The sequence below is a fragment of the Amphibalanus amphitrite genome, unplaced genomic scaffold (assembly GCF_019059575.1).
Source record: "Amphibalanus amphitrite isolate SeventyFive unplaced genomic scaffold, NRLGWU_Aamphi_draft 001922F_arrow, whole genome shotgun sequence".
NCBI lineage: Eukaryota > Metazoa > Arthropoda > Thecostraca > Balanomorpha > Balanidae > Amphibalanus > Amphibalanus amphitrite.
This window is the reverse complement of record NW_024883415.1, coordinates 52,014-78,493: the sequence shown is the minus strand read 5'-3', so window position 1 is coordinate 78,493 and position 26,480 is coordinate 52,014. Positions and strand designations below refer to the sequence as shown.

The 26,480-nt window shown below is 49.6% G+C and overlaps 2 protein-coding genes and 1 long non-coding RNA gene across 3 annotated transcripts; all 3 read right to left on the bottom strand.

The window, feature by feature from the left end:
* Positions 1-33: 33 nt before the first annotated feature.
* On the bottom strand, positions 34-6,021 carry LOC122375797 (uncharacterized protein K02A2.6-like; the record flags this gene model as incomplete). The annotated part of the gene is made up of 2 exons (XM_043355326.1): positions 6,010-6,021; positions 34-3,964 (listed from the first exon to the last, which is right to left on the bottom strand). Coding segments are annotated over exons 1-2 (3,943 nt in total), but the record flags the coding sequence as incomplete, so codon positions are not given.
* On the bottom strand, positions 5,502-16,569 carry LOC122375796 (sorting nexin-17-like). Its single transcript, XM_043355325.1, has 10 exons — positions 16,360-16,569; positions 14,318-14,510; positions 13,639-13,814; positions 11,548-11,635; positions 11,254-11,344; positions 9,065-9,206; positions 8,616-8,761; positions 7,855-8,161; positions 7,458-7,559; positions 5,502-7,071 (listed from the first exon to the last, which is right to left on the bottom strand). Exons 1-10 carry the CDS (start codon positions 16,417-16,419, stop codon positions 6,934-6,936), a joined length of 1,443 nt encoding a protein of 480 aa, XP_043211260.1. The 5' UTR covers positions 16,420-16,569; the 3' UTR covers positions 5,502-6,933.
* A 1,630-nt stretch (positions 16,570-18,199) lies between these two features.
* On the bottom strand, positions 18,200-23,416 carry LOC122375795. Its single transcript, XR_006255456.1, has 2 exons — positions 23,311-23,416; positions 18,200-19,659 (listed from the first exon to the last, which is right to left on the bottom strand). It is a non-coding gene; the product is annotated as an uncharacterized LOC122375795 (long non-coding RNA).
* Between the last annotated feature and the right edge of the window lie 3,064 nt (positions 23,417-26,480).

Genomic DNA, 26,480 nt, shown 5'->3' with positions numbered 1-26,480 from the left:
GGCGGCGTCCTCGGGAGGAGGCCGGCAACTCACGGCGCGGGGTGCCGCCGACGGGCGCCCTCTGAGGCGGGCGCGGCCCACCGGGGGACCGGTCGCGAGCAGCGCCGGTGGCGGCCGGCAGCGCGACGTCAGCGACATCTGACGGGCGGGCGCTCTCTGTCGGCGCTGTAGGTGGCGCGGTGGACGCTGTCGGCTGCGGCGATGGCGGCTGGGGCTCGCCGGAGCTCGGAGGAGCCGGGTCGGCCGGCGGCGGCGGCGGCGGCGGTTCCGGCCCGTCGGTGCTCGGAGGTGCTGAGCCGGTCGGCGCCGCGTCTGGGATGCGGGCGAGGTGTGCAGCGTTCCTCTTTGTCCCGTCGGACAGGATGAAGGTCGCCGGGCCGAGCTGTCTGGCGATTCGGCGCGGGCTGGAGAACCGACTCTGGTTCTTGGGCACGTGCCCCTGTCGCCGCACGCGCACCGTGTCGCCAGGCTGGAGATCTGACGGCCGGGCAGCCTGTCGCGAGTCGTACCCGCGGCTGTTGCGCTGCTGCTGGGTAGCGACTCGGTGCTGTAGCGAGCTGTCGCGCGGCGGAGTCTCTGTGGTGACCGGCAGGTGCAGACGCATGCGCCGGCCGTGCAGGAGCGCCGAGGGTGACTGACCGGTGGTGCAGTGCGGGGTCGCTCGGTACAGAGCGAGGCGCTGTCGCACGTGTCCGCTGAAGCTGGCGGCCGTCCGCGACTGCAGCTGTGTGGCCTCCTTGAGCCACACCTTCACCTCTCGGTTGAGCCGCTCCACTGCTCCGTTTCCGCGCGGCCAGTAGACGGCAGACGTGTGGTGTCTGATACCGCGCTGGGCCAGATACTGTCGGAACTTGTCGCTGGTGAACTGGGGTCCGTTGTCGGTCACCAGCTCGTCACACAGTCCCTCTCTGGACCAGGCCTGGCTCAGGAACTGGATGACGTCATCAGTCTCGATGGATGACGTCAGAGCGACCTCTGGCCACTTACTATGGTAATCCGTCATAGTAATGGCGTACTTTGCAGACGGTGGGGCGCCGGGGATCGGGCCCACGATGTCCAGTCCGAGCTTAGACCAGGGCCGGTCTGGAAGCTCGACCGGTTGCAGCGGCGCGGGGCGCGCCTGCTGCGTCAGCACGGCGTCCTTTGCGTGGCAGGACGGGCAGTCGGCGACCAGTGCAGCGGCGTCCTTCGACATTCCAGGCCACCAGGCGAGGTCGCGCAAGAGCTGCTTTGTTCGCACGACACCGTCGTGCGCTCGGTGCGCCAGTTGGAGGTACTTTGAGCGGAGCGCGGCCGGGACGACGGCGCGGTGCGGGCCGCGCAGCACGACTCCGTCCTGGCGGACTTGCAGCTCGTTCCGCACGGCGAAGTAGTCGCGCGTCTCCGGCGTGCACTGGCGCGCGGCGGCGGGCCAGCCGGTGCGGATGACAGACCGCAGATGCTCCATGACTGGATCGGCGGCCGACGCGGCACATACGTCGTCATCAGTGATGACGTCACTGACGTCATCGGTGAGCAGGGCGACGATCTCGTCGCCGTCCGTCTCGGCGGCGCCGGTGTCCGGCAGCGGCAGGCGCGACAGGGCGTCAGCCACTGGGATGCTGCGCCCGGGCCGGTACTCCACTGTGTACGAGTACGGCAGCAGGCGGGACTGCCACCTGGCGATGCGCGCGCCGGCGCGGTTGGACGTCTTCGGCGTGAGCAGAGTGGTGAGCGCAGAGTGGTCCGTCCGCAGGGTGAATGAACGGCCCCACAGGTACGTCCGCCAATGCTCGACAGCATTGACCGCGCTGAGGGCTTCCTTCTCAGAGACGGAGTACCGCGACTCGGCGTCGGTGAAGGAGCGGGACCAGTACGCCACTGGCCGCTCCTCGCCGTCCGGCTGGATCTGAGTGAGCATGGCACCGGCGCCGCGGTCGCTGGCGTCGGTCGTCACGATCGTCCGGAGGCGGGCGCTGAAGGGCTTCATCACCGGCCTGGCTGAGATGAGCCGTTTCACCTCGTTGAAGGCGTCGTTGGCCTCCTTGGTCCACTGGAACGTGGCGTCCTTCTTCAGCATGATGGCGAGGGGTCTCACCACAGCTGAGTACTGAGGCACGAACCTGCTGAACCAGCCGGTTGAGCCCAGGAGACTGCGCAGCTCCTTTACGTTGGTGGGAGGCGGGGCCTCGGCCACGGCCTTGGTGGTAGACAGGAGAGGTACCACTCCGTGTCTGGAGAGCTGATGACCGCAGAACTCCACCTCTGGCTGGCTGAAGGAGGACTTCTCTGTGTTGATGGTGACATTTGCCTGCTTGAGGCGGTCCAGCACGGTGCGGAGGCGCCTGTCGTGCTCGGACTGATCACGGCCGGTGACCAGGATGTCATCCAGATAGTGTCCACAGCCGTCGATACCCTGCAGTAGATGACTGAGCAGCTTCTGGAACGCGCTGCCGCTAGACACCAGGCCGAACGGGACCCTGGTGTAGCGCATCAGGCCGTCTGGCGTGAGGAAGGCGGTGATGTCACGCGAGTCCTCGTGCAGACGCAGCTGGTGGTAGGCCGACTTCAAGTCGATCCTGCTGTAGAGGGTGCCACAGAGCTTGGACTCCAGCTCGTCGATCGTGGGCAGTGGGTGAACCTCTGGGACGATTTGGCTGTTCGGCCCACGCAGGTCTACACAGACCCTGATCCTGCCGTCCTTCTTCCTTGAGACGGTCAGCGGGCTGATCCACTGAGAGGAGTCGATCCTCTCGATGATGCCTGCTTCCAGCAGACTGTTGAGCTCTGCTGAGACCTCCTCTCGCACGGAGAGGGGCAGCCGGCGCAGCTTGTAGGCAGTTGGTACTGCGTCCGGCTTCAGCTTGATGCGGTGCACGTAGCCCTCGATGGCAGGTAGCTCTGACGGGGCTGAGCCTGCCACCGTGTAGACGCTGTGCGAGGCTGGGTGGAGGGTGACTCCCAGGGCCTGCAGCAGGTCCATACCCATGATGGCCTCCGTCTTGTTGGTGTCCACCAGGTAGAAGTTTGTTGGCACAGCCTGATTATTGTAGGTCACCGTGGTAGGCAGCGTTCCCAGGACTGAGAGTGGCTGCTGGCCGAATCCGTAGAGCCGTGAGCTGGAGGGGCTGAACGCCACGCCTCTGAACAGCTCCTTGGCACGGTTCACACTCAGGAGTGAGCAGGTGGCACCCGTGTCCACCTGGAGGGGTACCTCCTGTGTGACGTCACCTGCAGTCACCTGGACGGTACAGGTGAGGCGTGACCCAGTGGTGGCAGCACAGGAGAGCACGTTCAGCTCCTTCACTGCCTTGTGGTGCTGTCGTTGAGCTGGCCTTGCTGGGGTTGCTCCACTGCCGCCTCTGCACCAGCTGGCGAAGTGGCCCTTCTTTCCGCAGGAGTGGCAGGTCACTCTGCGGGCTGGACAGGCAGCATCCCTGGGTGCGTGGTCCTCACGTCCACAGTTGGTGCAGAAGTCGCTGCTGACGCTCTGCTGCTGCTGCTGCTGTCGCTTCTGTTGTGGCTTCTTCGTAACTTTTGCCACGGATGAGACGGGTGGGGCTGCAACTGGTTGGGAGATGGCTGCAGCCTCCCGCAGGGAGTCCTCATAGGTCTCTGCGACACTCAGGACCTTGTCCAGAGTGAGGTCCCTGTCCTGAAGAAGTCGCTCCCTCAGGCGCTGGTGGGGGGTCTTCTCCACCACCACGTCCCGGATGAGTTCCGACTCCATTGCGCCGAACTGGCAGGTGCGAGCCAGGCCGCGCAGAGCAGCAACGAAGTCTGCTGTGGACTCTGTGGGGGCCTGGGCTCGCTGTCGGAACCGGAATCGTTCCACGATGACGTTGGTCCTGGGAGTGTAGAACTCCCGGAGCTGGCGGAGGGTGACGTCGTAGTCATCCTCGCCGTCACGTTTCGCAACCGGCGGCAGGGTGTCGAACACCCGGTACGCCTCGTCACCGATCGCGCACAGAAGCAGAGCGCGCCGCTGCTCGGGGGGCAGGGGGCTCGTGCCGCACCTGGCCAACAGATAAAGTTCGAATTTTTGTTCCCAGTTCCTCCACGGGACGGCCGGCGTCCCGGGATGGGGCAAAAACGGCGCGGGTAGGGGCGGTCCACTGTCGCCGCTCATGGCCGTACCGCGGGCCGAAACACAAAAAAAAGTTACACGGAAATTCGCGACACGCGATTCCACTAGAGTCCGCACTTATCTCGTGCTTAGTCGCCAAAATGTAGTGTTATGGAATCCGAACTGATATCTGTTGTATACAATGGCCAGGTGGAACGTAAACTGTATTTTACACAAAATGGCGGAGTCACGTGAGGTCGTGTGAAAAGCACTAAACAACTGCCATAGCGAACACTACAATAGCAACAGGCGAGATTACACAGTCCCAGTCCTAATCTAATCGTATGTGAAAGAGAGGGAGGGGAGAGAGAGAGAGAGAGAGAGAGAGAGAGAGAGAGAGAGAGAGAGAGAGAGAGAGAGAGAGAGAGAGAGAGAGAGAGAGAGAGAGAGAGAGAGAGAGAGAGAGAGAGAGAGAGAGAGAGAGAGAGATGGACTGGACTGGACTGGACAGACAGACAGACAGACAGACAGACAATCAAATATTGATATAGGACCAATAGAAGGGAGCGGCCATTTATTGGAACAATCACAACAGTGCAACTGCAAGGAAAGAAATCGAACACTCTACCGTCTCGTCGGGTGCGGCTACTTACATTCAGAAGCACTACCTCCCATGGTACTAAATAACCCGTGAACCAGATCCTCCAGAAGTGAAATGCAGGCGGAACGCCGTGGTCCGTCCTCCAATCACTATTCACGTTCACAGCGTTTGTCAGGAGTCTTGCGGCACAGTCTACGCACAGGCGCTCACTTCCAACCGACCAGTCTGACATCTAGCGACCAATCTTTGCACTCACACTTCTTGGTATAACCTCTAGAGGCGCTGTCAACCAGCCTGTACTGAACAATCATACGGCAGCTGTATTGGAACAGGCCACAGCCGAGTTCCAACGACATCACTGAACAGTGAATAAACAATAAACAACAATAAACAGTTTACCATTCATACTTCAAGTTCAAAGCCACAGCGGCCGACTTCTTGGCTATGGCGAGCACCACTTCCAGGTGCACTCTCGAACGCCTAAGGTCATCCAGCCTGTCCCAGCGCCCGCTGCCACAATTCACAAATATTGTGTGGAACGTCTTTTCGCCCAGACCTGGACCTCATGTGCCAATTGCTGGAAAGTTTTCTGAAAATACGCTGGTGTAGGATAGCCATAAAAATCAGATGCCTTCCCATGGAAACGTGCAAAACATCGGGGGTGGAGAGTGGAGACTTCCATTTCGTGTCTAGCTCGACGAGTCTTGCTGGACGGCGGCTACGTCTATCTGGCGACAGCTAACTTTAGACGCGTCTAGCTTGAAAGTCCCCGTCCAACAGTTAGACGCCAAGTTAGACGCCAGTGGAAGTCTTCATCCCGGATGTCAGCATAACTCACACTCATTAAAAAACGTGTAAGGTAAATAATATATTTTTATTTCTGGTCACTGCCATTAAATATTACACATTCATTTCATACAAGTATCAAATAAAGCGTACCGGTAGTGGCTCCTTAGCTTTATGCTGATAATTAAGCATGAGACTGAAAGCAATTCGTATACAAAAATATACATAACGCACGTCCAGGGCTCTCTCATACGGAGCGTCTAGTCTGCTTGGACACCAAACACCGCAGCGCAGCGCTGGTCTAGCGGCGAGCGCTGACGACCGACTGGGGACGGAGCCAGGCAGCAGCTCGGAGCGGCCGGACGGCCTCAGCCAGCCCGGCCGCCAGAAAGGACGGATAGCGGAGCACACGACCGGCCCACCGCGCCCCAAACAGCCCACTCACGGAATGATCGCCGTCACACAAGCTCAGAAAATGCACATAGAAAACAAATCGACCGACAGTGCCGACAGAAAGACGAAGACAAAACCAAGCTGGGTAACTTAGTCTACGTAATTAACTAGGACCCCTGCATACCGACGCATACATCGACAGTCAAACTACAAAACAGTTACCATGGCAACTTCTGCCACACAGGACGCGAGCAGCGTCCAGCTCCCATCCCGTTTTGGCAGCACAGATAAAATTTGAATGCCTCGCAGCGAGACGCTGGCGCAGGCTGGGGGGCGGAGCAGTTAGTCACATGCGTCCAACGTTCCAAATAGTCGGCGAACGCTAGAAATAAACTCGATCTCTTCGATACATAATTCCACAACCACTATGTACAAAACACCGGCGTCCATCACAGTTCTTCTGGCGGTCGGCCGCCAGCGCAGACATCCGCCTTGAGCCCCACCTACCAACGGCACCACACCGGCCACCGCTTCCTCCAGCGTGAGGACACACGCGGCATAACACACCAATGTCTCAAAATTTGTCGATTTGGGTGGGAAATGACATCCAAAGGAAATCCATTTTCCACTCTCACCACCAATTTTTAAGAACAATTTTCCACTCCCAACCAAGAAAACCTAGATTTTTTTACCTCTAGAAAGAGCGGTTGTGTGAATGCCCGGTTTAGCATCAAACATTCTACATCCTAGAATAAAATCCATGTTTTATGGCGTTTCTCCCTCTTTTTGGATCTAATCGAATCAGCAGTTTTCCACTCTCTCCCCTCTTTTTGGTGGGTAATTTTCCCCTCTGACACCCCAGACAAAACTCAATTTTGGGACACTGTAACACACAGTCCTGTTAGTAGCACCACACTCCGCCCGTCGAGCCGGGTAGCAGCCCAACGATCTCCACAACCAGCACCATACGACCTACAGCCGAGCCTCCGAGACCCAGCTCTCACCCACTAATGCAGCGTCCTCGGCACAACTCTGAGCAGCTCAGGATTCACCGGACCGCCGCGTGACGTCACCATGGCTCCCGTGACGTCACAGAGGCAGTCGGCCTCTACAGTTCGTCGTCGCCGATCTCGTCGAAGGCGTTGTTTTCGACGGTGCGGTTCGACGCCAGACTGATGCGGCCCACCAGATTTAGCTGCGAGAGCTTGTTGGACAGCTTCCGGAACGAAATGCCCGAGTCGCAGTCCTAAAAGAAAATCCATGAAATGAAAATCACGTCATGGTTAACAGGGTACACGCACCAAGCAGTTAAACTACGCCTACATTGCTGTGAATTTGCCGCCTGACAAAGGCTTTTTGAGCAGACAGAGATGCAATATCATAGAATTAGTTTCGAAAACATCGTACTGCTAAAAAATCTACTTTGGACATTCGCACAAGTATCAGAGTCATGATTACGCAAGTCCCTGCATTATTACCCCTGAATATGAATTACATTAACAGCTCACACGGGTCAGTTCCGAGATAAATTTAATCATCGGTCCGCCAGCTCCCACTCGCCAACGTATCAAATTACCCACGCCGTCACCTGCTGACTCACAGAGCCACCCTGCCGGCGCCGCCGCAACTCACCACGTGCTCAGAGTCCCCGGCGCCGGACCGGGCGTTCACGTGCTGCAGGCTACCGTCCCGCGTCAGGTAGTTGAAGTTCACATTGTGGACCTTCTCTCCCGGCTGGAACAAACAAGGTCTCGTGTTACAAACCGATATCATTGTCACCTACGATCTATGCGGTTTCTCATGAAGCCAGTCGCAAAATTCACAGGGCAACATAAGCGATACATGAACCGGATTTACGACAGGCACCAAAGAGATGGAAAACAAACAAAGTGGTTCGCTGAGGTGCGCAGTGCCCACTACCATTCCTTCTCACTTTCCCCTCCACCGATTCCAACTACCACTCTTACATCTGAGCCGTCCGTCTGTCAACCAGTCGAGATCGATTCTGACACCCATGCTATGCACTAACCCTGGGAATGCCGAGTCCCTTTCGACGTCGGAGCAGCTCCTCGACCAGCGCCTGCAGGCAGACGGACATGAGCACAGCCTGCGGCGAGGCCAGCCGCACCCACTGCAGCTGATCGCGCGACATCAGGTACTCGAAGCTGAGCTCCAGCTGCGGCCCGGTCGGCCCGGCGGCGGCCGACGACGGGCCGGCGCCGCCCGCCTCGGCCGGCACCGGCTCCACACTGGAGATCCGCCAGCAGCGCATACGGGTCACCTTGAAGCTGCCCTCGCGAACCGTGTTCCGGGCGCCGCCCTCACCGGGAGGAATCCTGTGGAGACAGAGGGCAGCGAGTTAGGGAGATAAAGGGAGCACAGGTCGAGGAATCCGGCTTTCCTTCGACAAGGCGGTCAAAGTGCCACGCCGAAATAAAAATGCGCAAGACATTATTAAAACAATTTTTATTGATCTAAAATGAATTTCTATGATACGTACTGAACACGATTCGTTAACGGATTCTCCCAAGTCATCAAAACACTTCATATGGTTTTAAATCCATTCGACATCAATAAGCCTTCACGCACCTTTTCTATCACTCAACAACCAATGAATCATAGCAGCAAAAGGTACACGACTACGAATACGCATCAATGACCCCAGTTCCCGTTTTGCCAACCCACCCATTGTTCCCCATAGAGATCTTATATACATGTATATAAGATCTCTATAAGATCTTATATAAGATATAAGATGTATATAAGATCTCTATGTTGTTCCCCTCTTACCGAATGTTGAGCTCCTTGTTTCCGATGCTGACCCTGGCTCTTGTGCCCGCCACGGGAAAGTCGCACGTGCACGGCTCGAACTGCATGTAGCCGTAGAAGGGCAGCTGCTGCGCCAAAGCAACGTACTCACGTTTGTTGCCCTTGGCCTGACGAAGAGACAAAAGACACGTTTTTAATCGTAACATTGATCGTACGTTTTATTAGTAAACTGTCCTTGCTTTTCATCAGTACTGAACTGTTCAGAAAAGTATATAATGATTAAAAGAGAAACGCGCCTTATCCGATAAGAACAGCCTGTAAAACGTTGCTTCAAATTGTATTAAGAAATTCACCCTGCGTAGCAATCCCAATAACCACCCAGCGCCGTCCGTCCGCATCCCTATTCTCCTCTTCTCATCTGCCTTAAATGCATCTCCGCCCCCCCCCCCCCCCTCCACTGCCGTCCGTACCTGCAGCATGGTGAGCCGAGCGCGAGTGTCCGTATCGGCAGACATCCATCCCCACTCCACCTCACTGACGGTTTGCACGTACAGCAGGTTACGGCCCACCGTGTCCTCCAGCAGGTCGGCGTCGTACGACGTGTCCCAGTAGCTGGCGGACAGAGAGGGAGGAAAGTTAGCAACGGAAGACGTGTCCCAGTAACTGGCGAGCAGAGGAAATAAGTAAAGTTAGAAGGAGACGTAAACTCCGGTATGCAACAAGTATATGTACAGCAATCCGGTATATACAATACACAGTTTCCTACACAAGATGGTCGGATGGATGATGTACGCAGCGTATGCGGGGAAGAGTGAGATACACCGACGAGGTAGTGGCATAGTTGCGAGGTACGTGGGCTCGGGGAAGGATGCCAATATGACGGCGTCGTTCGATAGTCATCAACCAGGGGATGTGTGCAGAGGAATACCTTTCCCGCGCTGCTGATGCAACCTTCAATCCAATCATGACTCCCATCCCCAGGCCAAAATGTCAGTGCAGTTGACAGACAACATGAGCAAGTAATCAATCGCGACATTTCGTACACCTACCAAATAGGGGAGGGGAGGAGAGGCTGTCCTGTGTCACCTAACGGTCAGAACACATGATAAATAGTTCTATATCAAGTACTACATACAAGGAACTGCGCAGTGCGCACGTATACATAAAACTGGTTGAAACCGGAAAAAGCGACACCAAAAGTAGTCAGATGACAGTGATAGCAATGGCGAAGGTCGCAGTGGCACAAAACAAGGTCGCGTTTTGCATTCTAACATTTCAGCACGTGTGTGAATGTTACATTAGCAATGCACGCAGCGATGATAAAGAGCGTGACCATGTAGCCAACATGTCACCCATTATTTGCCATCAAAATTTCAGATTAACCCGCGCCCGGCTGGGGGTCCTGGATTTCCACGCCCTGCTGGGGGGGGGGGGTGTTTGAACACCCCCCCCCCCCTGTAACTCGGCTCCTGGGCCACGTAGCGATACGCGGAAGGCGGCGTTCGAAAGAGCGTAAAAATAATGACGAAATTACTTCAGTCAATTTTTTGGTCAGGTCAAAGGTCAGGTCACCAGAGGTCATTGAAGGCAAAATTTCGCCGATTTCCAGGTCAAATGTCGAAAAGTTGCAAGAAACCAACGCATAACTCGGGAACCAATAGAGCTACAGCGCCGCGGAAAAGCGCATTCGATAGCCCTATTAACGCCCTTTCTGAGTAATTCTCTCAGATTTGACCTAACGTCAACGGTTTTGCCTGCAGGGGGCAAAAACTGCAAAAATAGCCTATTTCTTCGGAAACAGTTTTTCTGCAATAACTTTTGACCCAAGCCTTGTACGAGCTTAATTTTACCGGCATTGTGTTCCTCTCGTCGAGACGCATCGAATGAACTGTAACTTGACCTTGAAAGGTCAACTTGAAAATTTGACCTCAGGTCAAGGTCATGACCTGACCGGAAAGGGTCATGTTGCATATCAGTCGATCCGTATCGTCGAGATGAACACATAAAAGGCGTTTTCATCGCTCTAGCATGCCTCTATCAAAAGTAATTTGAGAAAAACTGTTAGATACCATTCGTGACCTAAGATGACCTCAGAGCATAAACAGGGGTCACGGACACCATTTTCATGTTCAGTGTGTCTAAACCACTTGTAATTCGGTGTTTGGGAGTGTTTATAATGCCTTTCGTCCAAAACAGACCCATTTCAATTTTCTCCCATTGACTTATAATGGGGAGGTCGCAAAATTGACCTGACCTTAGGTCATCGATATCAAAATTCTGAGATATACATTTTGTACATGCTATTGCTCTTAGCAATCGCTGAAAGTTTCAAAGAGATCGGTCACTCGGTGTAGCTATGACAGACATTGAAACTTTTTATGAGGTGAGGTCACTTCAAGTGACCTGGTGACCTGACCTTGAATGACCTTGGTCTGAAATTTTCAAAACATGTGTAGAATTGATGTATGATAAGGTGTACCAAAATCGGCGGCGCTCCGCGCCGCCGTTTTTGAACTATTCGCGAAAAACCACAAGGGGGGGGGTGTTCAAACACCCCCCAGCAGGGCGCGGTTTAACCTACGAACCAACTACACTCAGCCGTGTGTACCGGTGCCTGGTACGAATGCTTTGATTCAAGCACCGAGACGACGCTACTGACTTTTTCCGGAGCACAATCCTGTGTTCGGGTGTGTGTCCTGCCGTGCGCAGAGAGATGAACGGTGCCTCGAAGTCATGCAGCTTCCGAACGACTGTGAACAGACAGATTAGAGGTCGTTGGTCGCGTGGGAATTAACGCAAATAGCGTGTCACAGTTCTTACACAAAGGGTTAATTTCAATGTTGCTCCATGTTTGTCACAATACCAGGTCAACATTAGCAAAACTGTAGTGTGTTGCAGAAATGCCACACAATGTAATCAGCATCACTTAGCACAGCTGTTCATGATGACTTACTTGTATAGCTCTCTTCGGTCTTCTTCATCATAAACAAACCAAAGTAGTATGTGAGACGAGGAGGAAGATTAATCTGCTGACATGTTTTCTGCAAAAGAGCAATGTTGCACGTTAGCTGAAATAGCATGGAAGAGTTTTACAACACTGGAGAATCAAGCAAAAACAAAAACAAAACAGCACAAAACGTAGAAAGTGGCTGATGTTATGAAGAGCAGCTGGAGTCAACTAAAGATAATAATTAGGTAGATTAACATTTGGCTAAATTTGGCTTAACCCCCGCTATGTCGGGGACATATGAAAACCGAAGGTAGGTAGGTCAGGCGAGGGTTAATAAACAAACGAAAGCCTGAAATCAAAGGTTTATACCTTATAAGAAGAGCATAGCAGAACACCCAACAGCGTTGAAGCATAATGCTAAATAGTCTCACAGCACTCAGCGAATAATGTTAGTTTATGCCAAAATAAAATTTCCCTTTTAACACTGATGTCGCCGGCGGCCGGGGCCCAGCAATTTGACCTTGTTTATAAAAAGCCAGTGTCCTGATTTTCGTGAATTTGGGTGGAAGCCCACACCCGAACAGACTCTCTTTGTGACGTCCCGCAAAGCCAAACGACGTCCCTGACAGATAAAAGTTGACAGGTATATCAAACACCAAAAGCAAACTAACAAAAAGAAATATCACATCTGTGGCCTAAAAACACGGCTATGCAAAATGACAATAAATATATCCCAAGGCCTCACAAACCCACTCTTATACTCAGCTCCCCTTTCCTACACCGCTGGCCAGCTGCCGCAACAGTAAACAACGCGGTTTTATTTTCGTTTTCTGTGCGTCAGATATGGATAGGTTTTTTCCTTTACCATGTGAAGGTAATAGCTGCCATATGAAGGAGGAAAAGATGTCGGAATAGAGGGATCTGAGGACGTCTTTTTCCACTTTTCAGTTTTAGTAACTGTGCAGTGTATAGATAGCAATTAATCATGCGAATATATTGCTTCGACATTTATCTATAAGTACACAACATACCTTTTGTATCAAATCACTGTAACATATTTAATTATTTTCCCCTCAGAAGGTCACAGTAACGGGGTAACGCTGCCCCTTGAACATGCCCTTCAAAAGTAGTTAATTTTGCATATGTTGATAGTGGTTGGGGAAAAAGTTTGTGTTTATTTTGTTTGAATTAAAATAAAATTACCGAATTTCAACAGTTTTAATTAAAGTAGGTCGTCCTTGGCTTAAAAATACACGCAATGTTGGGGACGTCTATTGACCTTGTCATTCCCATTTATTCGACGTCGGTACAAAACTGAAAAGTGCACAATGATTTCACATTTTTTCCAGCCAAGAAAAATTCAGCGTCTACCTTGGAGTTTTCTTAATTGAATTTCATAACAGGAAGCTATGGAAATTAATTTTCCGAACTGTTTTTCATCTCTTTGTTTGGACGTCTGTTTTTTACGTCACTCCTCTTGCTCGATATAATATCCCTCTTATGACGTCAATATTTAGTGATAGCCGCTGGCTCTTGGGCTGATTTTTGTTGAAGCATATTTGTTGACTGTTTTGTACGATCATGGACAAGAACTAAACTTCAAAGTGTTGTTTTGGTGTTTGTGGTGAACAATTGAATTTTGTATTGTACTAGGGGTAAACTGGCATTGCTTTGTGTCTATATCTGATCATTTGAGGTGCCTTGAGGTGCTATTAGTCAAAATTGCTAGTAAAAATCGCTAATTTTAAGAGATTTGAGGGATCTTCAGTGGCTTAGGCTCCGCACCGATATCGACGTCCTTTTGAAATAGTGACGTCCTTGCGGCTTCAATCACACTCTCCGAAAAATCAATTTCAGGACACTGTAAAAAGCGTGCATCCTATTTCGAGGAACCTTACAATATTTCTTATATATGACATCCGCGATTGTCATAATTCAACAACGAGAGGTCTCCCTTACGATTATTCGCATATTTGCTTAACATTATCAAGTGAAATTTACCCCCCAAGAAGGACGTCACGTGACTCCACAGTCCACACTGCACAACATGCACCGCCCACCTCCTTCAGGACACAAGCTAAGACAAACACTCACCTCGAGGACATCGTCTGTCTGCAGTGTAGAGCTGGCCGTCACAGAGATCCGGTAGTTGTTGAGCAGGTACACGTCCAGGGTGACCTGCTCCGGGGCAGCGCTCTGCGTCTCCAGCTGCGCCGACACAAGGAAGCCGTTGAACACCTCGCTGCTGAACACCTTGCTGTCCTGGGACACTGCGAGAAAGACGGTGGACACGCTGACGCATTGATACGCTGCAGATCGGCACCACTCAAACAGACAGCTGAAGCTGGTGGGACGTGGAAGGTAATATTTAGTCTGGCTTGGTTTTCGGTTACACGGCGGTACGTGAATGGGTTGGTCTTCGGGCACACGTCAGTGCGTGAACGAGTTGGTCTTCAGTTACGCGTCGGTACATGAATAGGTTGGTCTTTGGTGACACGTAGATCCAGACTATCGGGACATCGACATTCCTACGACTATCTTCATAAAACTTTATAACTGGGTGGACAGATTTCACAATTGTTGCGCTCGACATTCAATTTTCTGCTGCAAAATGCATTGATGACTAATAAGCATGAACGACTCTCAAAGATACGACAGCTGTTCCCGAAATGCCAACACCTCTTCCAAATAGCAAGACCCTCAGCAACCACCACCAACACATATGTATGGCCCACCCGATTCGCCCATCATTCTCCGGCCGCTGTTATCATACCGAGCTGAAGGTAGCGCTCCAGCAGCATCCGCCGCTCTTCGACCTCCTCAGAGTTGAGGTGCAGCAGCTTCTTTGGCGGGAAGGTGGGCAGCGCGCGCGCGCCAAACACCCGCTTCAGCTGATCGTGCAGACAGCTCAGCTGACGGTAGCGCACCACGCAGTGCAGCTTGCCGTCCGCGTGGATAGTGTACCCCTGTATGGATCAGACAGAAGCGTGACGTAAAAGGAGCTCCACAGACAACGGCATCGGGAAATAGACTTGAAATCAGAGACCAAATGGTTCAGAAATGTCTCGATATAAAAGAACATGGCTGAAAAATAAATAGACCAAGAGTCCAAGTTCATATTGCAAACAAAAACTATACTAGTGACTAGTGTACCACTTCTTGTTTCATGTAAAAAGCACACATCTGAATGTCTAGCTGATGGGTTGAATGTTTTGAAAAGTTTTCAAGTAAGTCAAGTAAAGTAGTCAATGTTTTGTAAGCAAATGCTGCCATAACAGATCATATGACAGCTAGCAAAACATTTACAAATTTAGCTAGACTCTCAGCCAGTGGAACTATTTTCAAAACACAACCAACATTATCTGACAGGCACGACACTGATTTTTCTAATGCTACCATCCGTGACCAGATGTCAAGGTATGCTGTCACTCCATAGCAGGCTACACAATATCTTCTTAAGCTACCACCAGAAGAATAAAATCCATCACAGCTGTCAGCTACAGCACACACCCAGGAAACTTCCTTCATTTCAAACAAAAAGTGTTAGTTGGGTTTTCACTATCCAAGCAATCATTTAAAAAATTGAGAGAACCAGATCAATGTCATGCAAAATTGAACACAGTGGTGTGGCCCATAGTTGGGGAAAATGGCTAAACTTATAACTAATAAGAACTGCAAGAAAACAAAAAACTCTTAAGGGCCTATGAGCATATCAAACTGGAACCAAGTGCATGCTGATTCATTCTGTGGATCAGCTATGGGGTAGGCATAGCTTTGGTATTCAATACATTTAATACATTGTGAATTTCATGAGATTTTGTGGCATATATGCTGTCAGAAACAGCTGTCATTAGTAACTAGAAAATGCTCACTAGACTTATTCAGGATAAGATCACAAGCAACATGCTCCTAATATAGGCCATTGAGCTGATCAGCTTTGGGGCTTGGGATTTGGGACTTAGGAGTTCGCATTCTGGTAAGTGGTAGGCCAAGACCATGACACATATTAGTTAGGTAAGGCCTCTAAAACATATCAATAAGGTGAGCAGATTGTTTTGTGGGTATCAGCTCAGTTTTTAGAGCATCCTACTTGGTGAACTAGAATTATAAGTGTGAATATTCTGTTACCTGGCACTAGATATTATCAAACCTCTCTTTCTCCATCAGCCAACTGCAGAAACTGGGCACCTTGTGTCGATGCTATCACACACATTTTTGCTAAGTCAAAGTAGGAGTGGAGTAGAGGAGACTATTTGTTAGGGGTCCTCATCCTGTTTGGCAAAATGGATTTATACAGAGAATCCCTTGAGTTGAGGCCCAGAAATTATCAGGTATGAACAGGCTTAAAGCTGTTGGTCGATAGCCTTCACAGAAAATTCTTCAGGAAGTCTGTTCCTTGTTGAAAACATTCTCTAAGAGCACAAATTACATGCATAAACTGAGCATAAGTTAACTTTTGACAGCACATGTACCTATTTTCTCTACCTTACAATAAAAAACTCTCTTAAAATGAATAAAAAAATTGAGAGTACCCATTTGTAAATGAATAACCATACTCACTACCTAGTCTGGTATTGGCATGTAAGTTGCACAAACATTCCATCGGGCAGCGCATGCATACTGCATTATACTGGCGTCGGCATCTTATCAATCTACTTGGATGTAAAACTTTATCAATTATGTGAAAATAGCCATAAAAAAATGTAATACGCATTATGAATCGATTCAAGACTTTCTTATTACCTTAACAAAATTGAGAAAAATAAAAAAGTTTAGCTACAGTATCACGGTCACCTCAACCTTCAGTTTACTTACAGTAAAAGCGGCTCCATTCTTGTCCTTGAGCTCTTCAGCTTTTGGTATTGTGAAGTGCATTTTAAGATTTTGTTGGGAGGAAAAGGTTTCTTCAGTCTGCTTTCTTCACAGTAATAAATAATAACATCGATGTGTAAACCAGTGTAATCCCCTTTCCCACTTTGCAATAAAATGATAAATTTAATTGCATTTGTGGCGCGGAATGATAGTACTGGCGCACACTAAAACGCTGCAATATTAAGTAAAAAAGATGCCAAAAGAGAAAAATAACGAAAAAGACACCTGCGGACAGGACACAGTCCAGGATCAATATCAATAGTCAATGGTATTTGGAAGTACTTATACACATTACACACAAACGCCTCGAATTACAATTTACAAACAGATCAGATACTTTATTCATAGCAAATACATGGAACATGGCTTTTCATTGCAATGCGTCAAATATGTAAATACACAAGATTCAAGACACAGTGCTCAACTGTACTGGACAACGCAGACTGCTCCATAAAAATGTGCGATTTAAGCTGGTGTCGAACTTTGCGAGCGAAACGACATTTTCATCTGTGCTGCCCAGGGCTGCGGAGTCGGAGTCGGAGTCGGAGTCGGAGTCGGTCGGAGTCGACAGTTGTGACCGGAGTCGGAGTCGGAGTCGGAGTCGATTTTAGAAACCCGAGCCGGAGTCGGAGTCGGAGTCACCGAAAATCTGTCGACTCCGCAGCCCTGCTAGGTCTGCGGAGTCGGAGTCGGGAGTTGGAGTCGGTCGGAGTCGACAATTCTGCCCGGAGTCGGAGTCGGAGTCGGAGCTGGTTTTTGAAAGCCGGAGTCGGAGTCGGAGTCGCCGAAAATCCATCGACTCCGCAGCCCTGGTGCTGCCCCCCCCCCCCCGCCCTCTCCTTACCTTCGCAGAGCCTTTAGAATAAGATGGTCTCAGCCGGCAGCCCCTTTCTTTAGTGCCCCACGTAGATGGCCTCGTGTGCAGAGCGCTGAACGCCCGGACGCAACTCGGTCGCAAATGAGCCTTCCGACCAGGGCATTGTCTCCCGACCTAGTCGCATGCGGATTCTGAGTGCCTACCTATTCTCTTGCTGTTCTGGGCTGGGCAGTCACCAAAAGCCTTCCTCCGATGTGGGCAGCTCCTTGCGAACTTGAGCCGTTTGTTCACGTGCCGGGTGGGGCGACCGTTATCGTGTCTCGGTGGCCTGTCCATCATATATGTAGGGCTTTGCGTCCATCAAGATGGGCTGAGCGGCGCACCAAAGTGGCTCATGGACCCTCGCTCGGTTCTGAAATGGTCATGCTAGACCACGAAAGGACATAACATAGCAAAACGCCTTTAGCCTGTCCCGTAGCTCAGTTGGTAGAGCATTGGACTCCCGGTAGTGAGAGCCCGGGTTCGAGACGCTCCGGCGCTCGATATTTGAGACTCCTGACGGGGATGGTCTGCGGTTGGTGGGAGCAGCCGCAGCCAGTTGAAGTCAGTTGAGTGGGACAGGCCGTGTCCGGCTTTGAAGGGCACGATAAAACTTTGGCATCTAAATTCTCCCGTTACCCGGAATTGCGCGATCGGACGGTAGGGGTCGGGGTCTACGCAACAAGCTCTGCTTAGCGTGGGTTCCGGCTCTGTCAATCCGTCCATTCAAACATTCGAGCTATATTTATAAAAAAACAGCTTTTCGCTCTGTCACTCAAACGTTCACCCCAAAGAAAAGTAGGCACTGCAGAATGCAGGTGGAGTTGGGTGTCCTCACCGACTACCTGGTGGAGCTGATGACGAGGCTGCGGATGGGTTAGTCCTGAGGAAAGCAAGGACGGCCAATACATTGATCAGTGATCATTATATAATAGATGTAACCAAACGTTATGTATTAAAATATCTGATTAGGCCACACCACCATTGTACATATAGATTACCTAGACACAGAGGTAATGTAGATCGCAATTGGTCGAAAGAGATCATAAACACGAGCACACTGTAAGACAGACGCTGGACAAACTTAAATCAATTTGCAATTTACAAAAAATAGATAATTGTGACATATGTTACCCATCACCAAGCAAGCAGTGTAATGACGCACAATAACACAAGCAACATCGAATAACACATTATCCATAACGATAAAATAAATCTATCACTAAAGCCGTATCACGAGCCAAACCAAGCAGGTGCCGTCAATGCAGACACAGGATAATGAAATATCTTCATCGTATGGTTGCTGAAGATAAACAATTTACTGGTAAATTCTGAATGCATAGAAGAGGAAACGAACCGCATCTCTTATAATTAATTGCAATAAAAGGGGAGCGGCTACACACACACACACACACACTGCACACATCGTAACATAAGACAGAAAGTGCAGTGGCTAGTGCAACATCAACACCAGAAGGTACACCACAACACTCGAGTACATGAGGCCCATTGTCACGAAACACAGTAAGGTTGATGGGGACACGTCCGCTCTAAAGTTGTTATTTACATATGATGCCTGATCAGGCAACAACATTTGAGCCTGATTATGTTGACGACAATCACGTAATTAACACAACGATGCGTTGCTTAAATCATAGACAAATGATCTTCTTTCATATATTAGAGCACTCGTTACTCGTTAGTCCCTACCATAACCGAAAATAAGAACCCACCAATCAACAATAAATTCGACCCAATCAAACAATGGAATTTATATGCTGGAAAACATCTAATATGCTACATTTTATCAAGTTTCCAACAGCTATAATTATCAGTTTCATTCGCATCACAGTAAAGCTGATAACACCACAAAAAGCAGGGGACAATCAAGCTCTATGGTCTACTTTGCAGCCCATTTAGACATTGTCTCCCTGCGGTTCAGCTCTTGAGAACGATCGGTAAAATAATAATCAACATAAGAATCAAAATGACCGCTGCCAACGCGATCTTCATTTTCAGGTCGCGCAGATACATGCGGCGCTGAACCTGTCGGGAGCTGATGTAGAAATCATCTGATGTGGAGGCCAAGTGTTCCGACTGCTCCTCCAGCTGACTCAGGTTGGCGCCACGGTCCACGATTTTCTCCACGTTCTGGCGCATAATGCCGGTCACTTCGGAGACCTGCTCCCGGACGGCGGCCACCGAGTCGCGCTGCCGACCGGGCTGCGGCCCGCGCAGGAAGAAGTCGTCACCGCGACTGCCGTCCTCGGCACCCAGCAGCCCGGCACGTTCTGAGTCATCTGCTGCTTCATAGTCATCCAGATCTACCTTACTGCCAAGCCGAGGTTGCATCGTGTGTAAAGATGGGCTGATTGTGGGAAGATGTCCTGCACATGAAACAAAAGATGACAAAGTTAGAGCAATCCATACCAATACCCAAATACCCATTACATAACTTCCAATGTTTGAAGAGAGTGGAGAGTCAAGAGTGGGGAGTGGGCTGTGGGGAACCCAGGGCCAGGCCTAGTGGAGTTGAATTTGGAACCAAACTTAGGTAAAATAACAGCTAAATTATTTCAGCCATATGTGTTTTTTAGTGGGTGAGCTTTAAAGACATCAAACCATTCACATGTCCATCAAAATCAGAATCAGAATGTAGGCATTTAAAGCTCATCCAGACGATCACTGGTTTTTCATGTGCTCCAGTCAACATTGTGGGCAAAGCAGGGGCGGATCCAGCCGATCCGTTTGGGGAGGGCAAAAGTTTCCGACCTTTCCGACGACCCCTATCCGCCCCCGCACTGGGAGGAATGTAAAATAAATTTTGGATGGGGATGCAAAATTTTCTCAAGGGGCCCCACTGAAGGTTTTGGGCCCCTTTACTTTTTAAGCTGCCGATCATCGATTTATGAAAACCAAAAGTTAAGGAAACAATCCATACAGGAAGTTATCCAAAATGTTTGCATATTTCAGTGAGCCTAACAAAATCACAGCATACCTAAATAGTGAAATGCAACAAGTTTTTTTACTGGGTGATTTTTCTTATGCTAACCACCACCCGCAAGCCTCAAACCACTTTTCTGGATCCGCAGTGGACCTTTGAGAGCCCTACGGGTCCGCTCTTACAAGACCGTTAAAAAACCTCTGGAAACTGAATGACTCAATGGAGGCTCCTCCAGAAGCCTTCACGACTTCTCAGATTGAATGAGTCCCCGACCAGGGTCGGTTCCTCAGAAGGTGCTGAAGGGTTTCAGAAAGCAGCGTAGGCTCGAGAGTCTGGAAAGTTCTCAAAGACCGGCATCGGACCCAAAAAGCCTGTATGGAGGCCCTCAAAAACCGAGATAGAGGCCAAAGGAGCTGATGTTTAGCCTAAAGAACCGGTGTGGAGGAAAGGGTAGGAGTCTGAGTGAGGCCTTCAGGGGCAAGCGTTAGGGCCCCAAAAGTATGTGTGAGGCTCTTGGAGGCAGGTAGGTCCCTGGAGCGTTCATGGGGTCCCAAGAGCTCCCGTGTGAGCCCAAAAATTCGGCTTCATGTCCGTGGAACATGCATGGGGATTCTTAGAAGCCGCTTGGACACATATTTGATGGGTCGTGGGTACCAAGATCGATGTAATGGTCCTAAAAGCCGGTGTAGGGCCAAGAAGTTCCGGTGTTGAGACTCTCAGAGGCCGGCGAAGGGGCACCAGGAGCGGATACAGTGTCTCAACAAGCCTACATGGGACCTGACAATCAGTGTGGAATCCCACGAGCCTGCGTAAGCTCTCAGAGACCTTTGTAAGGCCCTCAAAGGTCGTTGTGAAGGGCCTCTGAATCTGAAATCTTCGCGGGGCCCCGAGGCCAGCGTGTCCCCTGCCTGCGTTAAGGCCCTCCAGAGGCCGTCGTAGGGTTCTTCATAGGCCAGCGTGGGCCCTTGGAGCCTTCGTTACAGGACTCTCAGAGGTCAGCATGACCCCTGCAGTCTGCCTGCGTTGAGGCCAGATCAGAGGCCGTCGTGGGGCCCTCAGACGCCAGCGTGGGCATTTGAAGCTTGCATTGGGTCCTAGAGATCGTCGTGAGGGCACTCAGTGAACGTCTCGGGTGGAATCACTGTGGAAATCGTTGTGAGGGCCCTTAGAAGCCTTCAAGAGGACCATCAGAGGTCATCATGAAGATCCTTGGCCATCATGACGGTCTTCATAGGCCCTGGGCCCTCAGGTATCTTTGCAAGGCCCTCAGAGGCTGTGGTAAGGACATCAAAGTCCATCGTTAGGGGCATCAAGAGACCGTCACAGGTTCCTCAGATGCCAGCATAGCCCCTGCAGCCTGGTTGTTTTGGGGCCCTCAGAGGCCGTCGTGGGCCGTCTAAAGCCCGATGGGCACTCAGACCTGAGATGGGTCTAGGACCGTGTCACGAGGGCCCTCAGAGACCGCCGTGGGGGCCCTCAGAGGCAGCGTAACCCCTGGAGTCTACGTGGGGTCCTCAGATGCCGTCATGGGGCACCAAACGCGGTTCAGGACACTCCTAGCCGGTGAGGGCCCCAAAGACCAGCATAGGGCGCTCCTGACCAACAACTGGACGTCTGATGATCGGTGATCCCACATGATCGTTCGTTTCCCGATCACTGGTTTTTAGGATTAAATGTATTTGGTGGTGTGACAGGCCTCTTATACGGCTTTTGGAGGGTGCAAAAAGCTATGTTTGCACTCCAATGTTTTCCATGGGTCTGGAGCTGAACCCCTGCACCCTCTATCCGGATTTCCGCTGCCCTTGAGCACCGAGATGACCAAACGACCTTACAACGCCACACTATCTACATGCAATCAGTTCAGGGACTTCGATCTATTAACAGCATTCTGGCATAAATCATCAGCAGCGAGCGTCCAGCTCCTTACTTCGGAATGGCCGTCACCGAAAGTCCTGCTTTTCGTCCAGATAGTCCTCGACACCGTATTCAATTTTATCATCTCTATATGCTTTGGGAGGGGCAAAAGGACAGTCTTGCCCACATGATTTAGCTTTGGGGAGGGCAAATGCCCATTTTGCCCTCCCCTGGATCCGCCACTGGGGCAAAGGACACTTAACCGGTAAAAGACACAATATGGGTAAAAGACACTTTTAAACATGTAAAACAAAAGTGGACGTGCTAAGATCAAAATAAAAGCTCCTATGCATTCATATATGTGCGTTCACCGCTGTAGCGTGCTAAGGTATTTCTTGACGGGCCCTCTGAACGCTGATATGCGGGTCTCCCTAATGTCCATCTTAAGGCCATTATCATAAAATCAAACCTGTGACATCAGCAAAAACTTTACTTCTGGTTAGCAACTGATTGAGCCAACTCACAGCTAAAAGGAAGCTGGATTGGAAGCTGGATTGCTATCATAAGAATGTATTTGGTTTTATAATAGCAAAAAGCAATTATACCTGGGTCATCTTTCTTAAACCTATGGCTCATTTCACTTTAAAATAATGGCCTCTGATCTTCTCTGTATTGATCTAAATCAAAATCGATCTAAATTGAAATTGTTTACTCATCATCATCATATCAGTATCTTTGTTGAGCCTTTATCTTGGAGAGATTTGTTGTCTATATTAAAAGTCGGTCAAAGCTGAAAATAACTCTAGCGGCAAAAATTATTATTTTTTGAGTCTATCGAATTTTTTTTTTTGGGGGGGGGACCCATTACCATAAACTGAAAGACAGGGGCGACAGTAGGTACTGGATACGCGATAATACGAGTGCCGTCACGAGCGGTCCAGAGGGCTGTTCACGGGCCCTGTGTGCGGTCGGACCGCACACAGCCTCCAAGCTCCGCCCACTGCGTCCCTACGTCAGCCTTCCGTCACCGCACACAGCGACCGCTGTGGCCGGTCAGGACTGGCCACAGCGAACCGTCCACCGCACGCAGCCGTGACGTCAGAGCCGCCTACCCATCCCCTACCCCCACGCCTGCTGGACGCTCCGCACACACCGCACGCAGCAGTGTGCGGTGCCCGTGAACACCCCTCTGGTCAAAGCATAGCTATAAGCTTATCAGCAAATAAGTCTACAGCATTACCTTTCCCTAAACCTACGAAATTTGTACGAAAACGCACAGCACAACATGGGACATCACCGCAACGAAGTTAGTTACGTTTCGTGCAATTTGTGAGCCATATTTTGTCTCAAAAAGAGCTTTGTGCGCTATGAATGAAGCGGTAACACATCGCTTTAGATGGCATTGATTATTTGTCTTAGCAGTAATTAAGTTGATTCAATTTTTAACTTAAAAAAAAAAAATTATGCTATCTTTAACTTTATTTGTACAACATAGAAGCAAAAATAATCATTTCAATTACAATTTTTTAATGTCGAAGAAGAATACTTATTTTGCGCAACTGCGACAGATATTGAGGTCTTTAGTGCAATAAGACTCATTTTATTCTATGATCGAGCGTACCATCAACCTTATTATTACAAATTTCCGCTTGTGGGGCGGGGATCAAGCGCGCGGCGAAACGATAGTAATTACAATAATGCAATTGGTGATATTCGTGCCCTGCTACACTTAAATTCAAACTTCATACAAACATGTATTAGCGCGTGTGCATATTAACATTATTACAGTGATTCATTTAAATATTTTACTGGTTCTTGGTCTGATACCGTGGTCTGGACTGGGAAGCATTCTTGCCAACAAGCATCGATCCAGCTCAAACTGCTTGGGATTTTTCAAGGCTTATAATTTGACAGGTCAGTCGATCCCCATTGTTTTCACTTTTCATTTTGCAAAATCATGGTTGCAATATGCATGGCTTTATGAACTTCATTTTGATTTAACGGATATGTCTAATGTCACCACAGGCCAGACTGGAAAACTAGGTACATTGACATGGTGTGTCAAATATGACTGGCTTATTCAGTTGGGGAAACTACGAGGAGCCAAACAAAAATTGGATAAGCCAATCAGCGGCTGGAGTGGGCGGGGCGATGACCATATATGGTCATAAAATCAGACAACTTCATCTTTTCGATGAATCCTAGCATTCAAATGAAAAAATAAGGCATAAGAATGTTTTTTTAACCACACAAGACCTACACTCACTCGGTGCATAATTAACTGGCGGCTCTAAATCGCAGAGTTACAACGCAAGGTCAAACCGTGATTGGCAAATATGGCGGATTGAAACAGACGCGCCAAAAAAATGTAAGCAGTACAGTGGTTTAAAAATGTCATTATTTTTATTATTTTGTTTATGGTTTTTCTAATTGTGGTTAAGTCATTATTTTAAAATTAAATATCTTTGTTTATTGTAGCTAAATTAAATCTTTTAACAATTTTCTTTCATAAAACCAATCCATTTATTGAATGGCCAGCTGATTGTGACGCCCAGAACCTACAGAAAAGCCGTTTTCCTATCGCCATTTTCGAGTCAATTCGCCGAATTCAATCAAATCACGCTAATTCCTAGTGAAAAATGGAAGCCTTTTCTCTCCAATAAGTGGACGCGATACCGCAAGTACCGATTTGTTATACCGTTTTTCGCCCTTAGTAGCGGGGGCTGCATTTATGCCCATATATGGTCATCAAAAGTCCATTTATTGACCAATCCATTTTTTGACATTCGCCTCGTAGTTTCCCCAACTGTATTGGCAGGGTTGCGCTGCTAATTTAAAGGGACCCTCCCACCTTCAAAAAAGTTAATGAATTGGCATGAAAGTGATGTCGCTCGGTTCAGAAAGAGCAAAAACGAATATCTACCAAATTTCATCGAAAAATATTCACCGGTTTTCAAGATATTAGACTTTTACTTTTGTTTACTTTTTGGGATCTCCGCTGTTCCTAGCGACTTTATTTGAAAGTGCGGCATTTGTTGCGCGCAAAGCAGCATATACCACCGCGTGCTACCAAACGTTTTAGTAAAAGATTTAAAATCGTTAGATCTCCGCTGACGTCACAAATTCTAAGGGGGCATACCAATGCATTAGCCCCTTAGAATCCGAAAACTGCAAGTTTGAAATTCGATATCTCCGAATTAAAGCATTTTTCGATGTTGTGAGTGCCCAAACCGGTATTTTCAGGCCATGGCCACCAATTTGGCTATCTCAACTCAAATCTAATGTTAAGGTGGGAGGGTCCTTTTAATGCATGTCCGGCATAACTTTGCATGCGCCAAATTCAAGGGCGGATCTAGGGGAACGTTTTGGGGGGGGTCACCAGTCGGCCGACATGCCAGGTCTGATGAATGAATTCTGACGACCGGGGGGGGGGGGGGGTAGGGAGCGAGTATGTCGAGATCAAATGACATTTGATCTTCGTCGTTTCTGAGTTGAAGTTTTATCGTAAGTCACTCGGCTCAGTAGTTTTAGTTAGTGAAACCCACCTATAGAGGAGCGTCGCCACGGATTTTTTTACTGGGGGGGGGGGGGGGGGCGGATCGACCGACTTAAAAACCCAGAAGTAGTAGATATAGTTACCTCACTTATGCATTAGTCTAATGCCCAATGCATTAGTAGCATACAGTCACGATCTCTCTTATTGACCTGTGTATGAATCGGCGGCGCGAAGCGCCGCAAAAATTTGAAAAAAGTTGTCAAAACACAGCTCTAAAACACAAATATTACAACCCTTTTAGCATGCTAGTACAAGCCGGAGTTCCTTCACAGTGCACATATGAATTCCGATTCAATTTGACACGGTTGGTGTTATTACAGTCACGATCTCTCTTATTGATTGGTGTATAAATCGGCGGCGCGAAGCGCCGAGAACATTTGCAAAAGAATGTGTCAAAACACAGCTCCGCTCCAAAACACAAATTTTACCACCCTTTTAGCATGGCAGTACAAGCCGGAGTTTCTTCACAGTACACATATGAATTCTGATTCAATTTGACACGGTTGGTTTATGTAATTACAGTCACGATTTCATATTGACCTGTACGTATGTACATGAATCGGCGGCGCGAAGCGCCGCGAAAAATTTGCAAAAACATTTGTCAAAACACAGAGGGGGTCTCCTCTCTACAGAGGACCACCGATCTCTACTGCGGGCCTCCTCTTTTCACAGGGCCTCTTAACTACAGAAGGCTTCCTCTCTACAGAGGGCTTCCTCTCTACTGAGGGTCTCTCCCTTTCAGAGGGCCTCCTTTACAGAGGACCTCCTCTCTTCAAAGAGCCAGAGGACCTCATCTCTGCAAAGGGCTTCCTCTCTTCAGAGGGCCTCTTCTCTACAGAGAGCCTCCTTTCTTC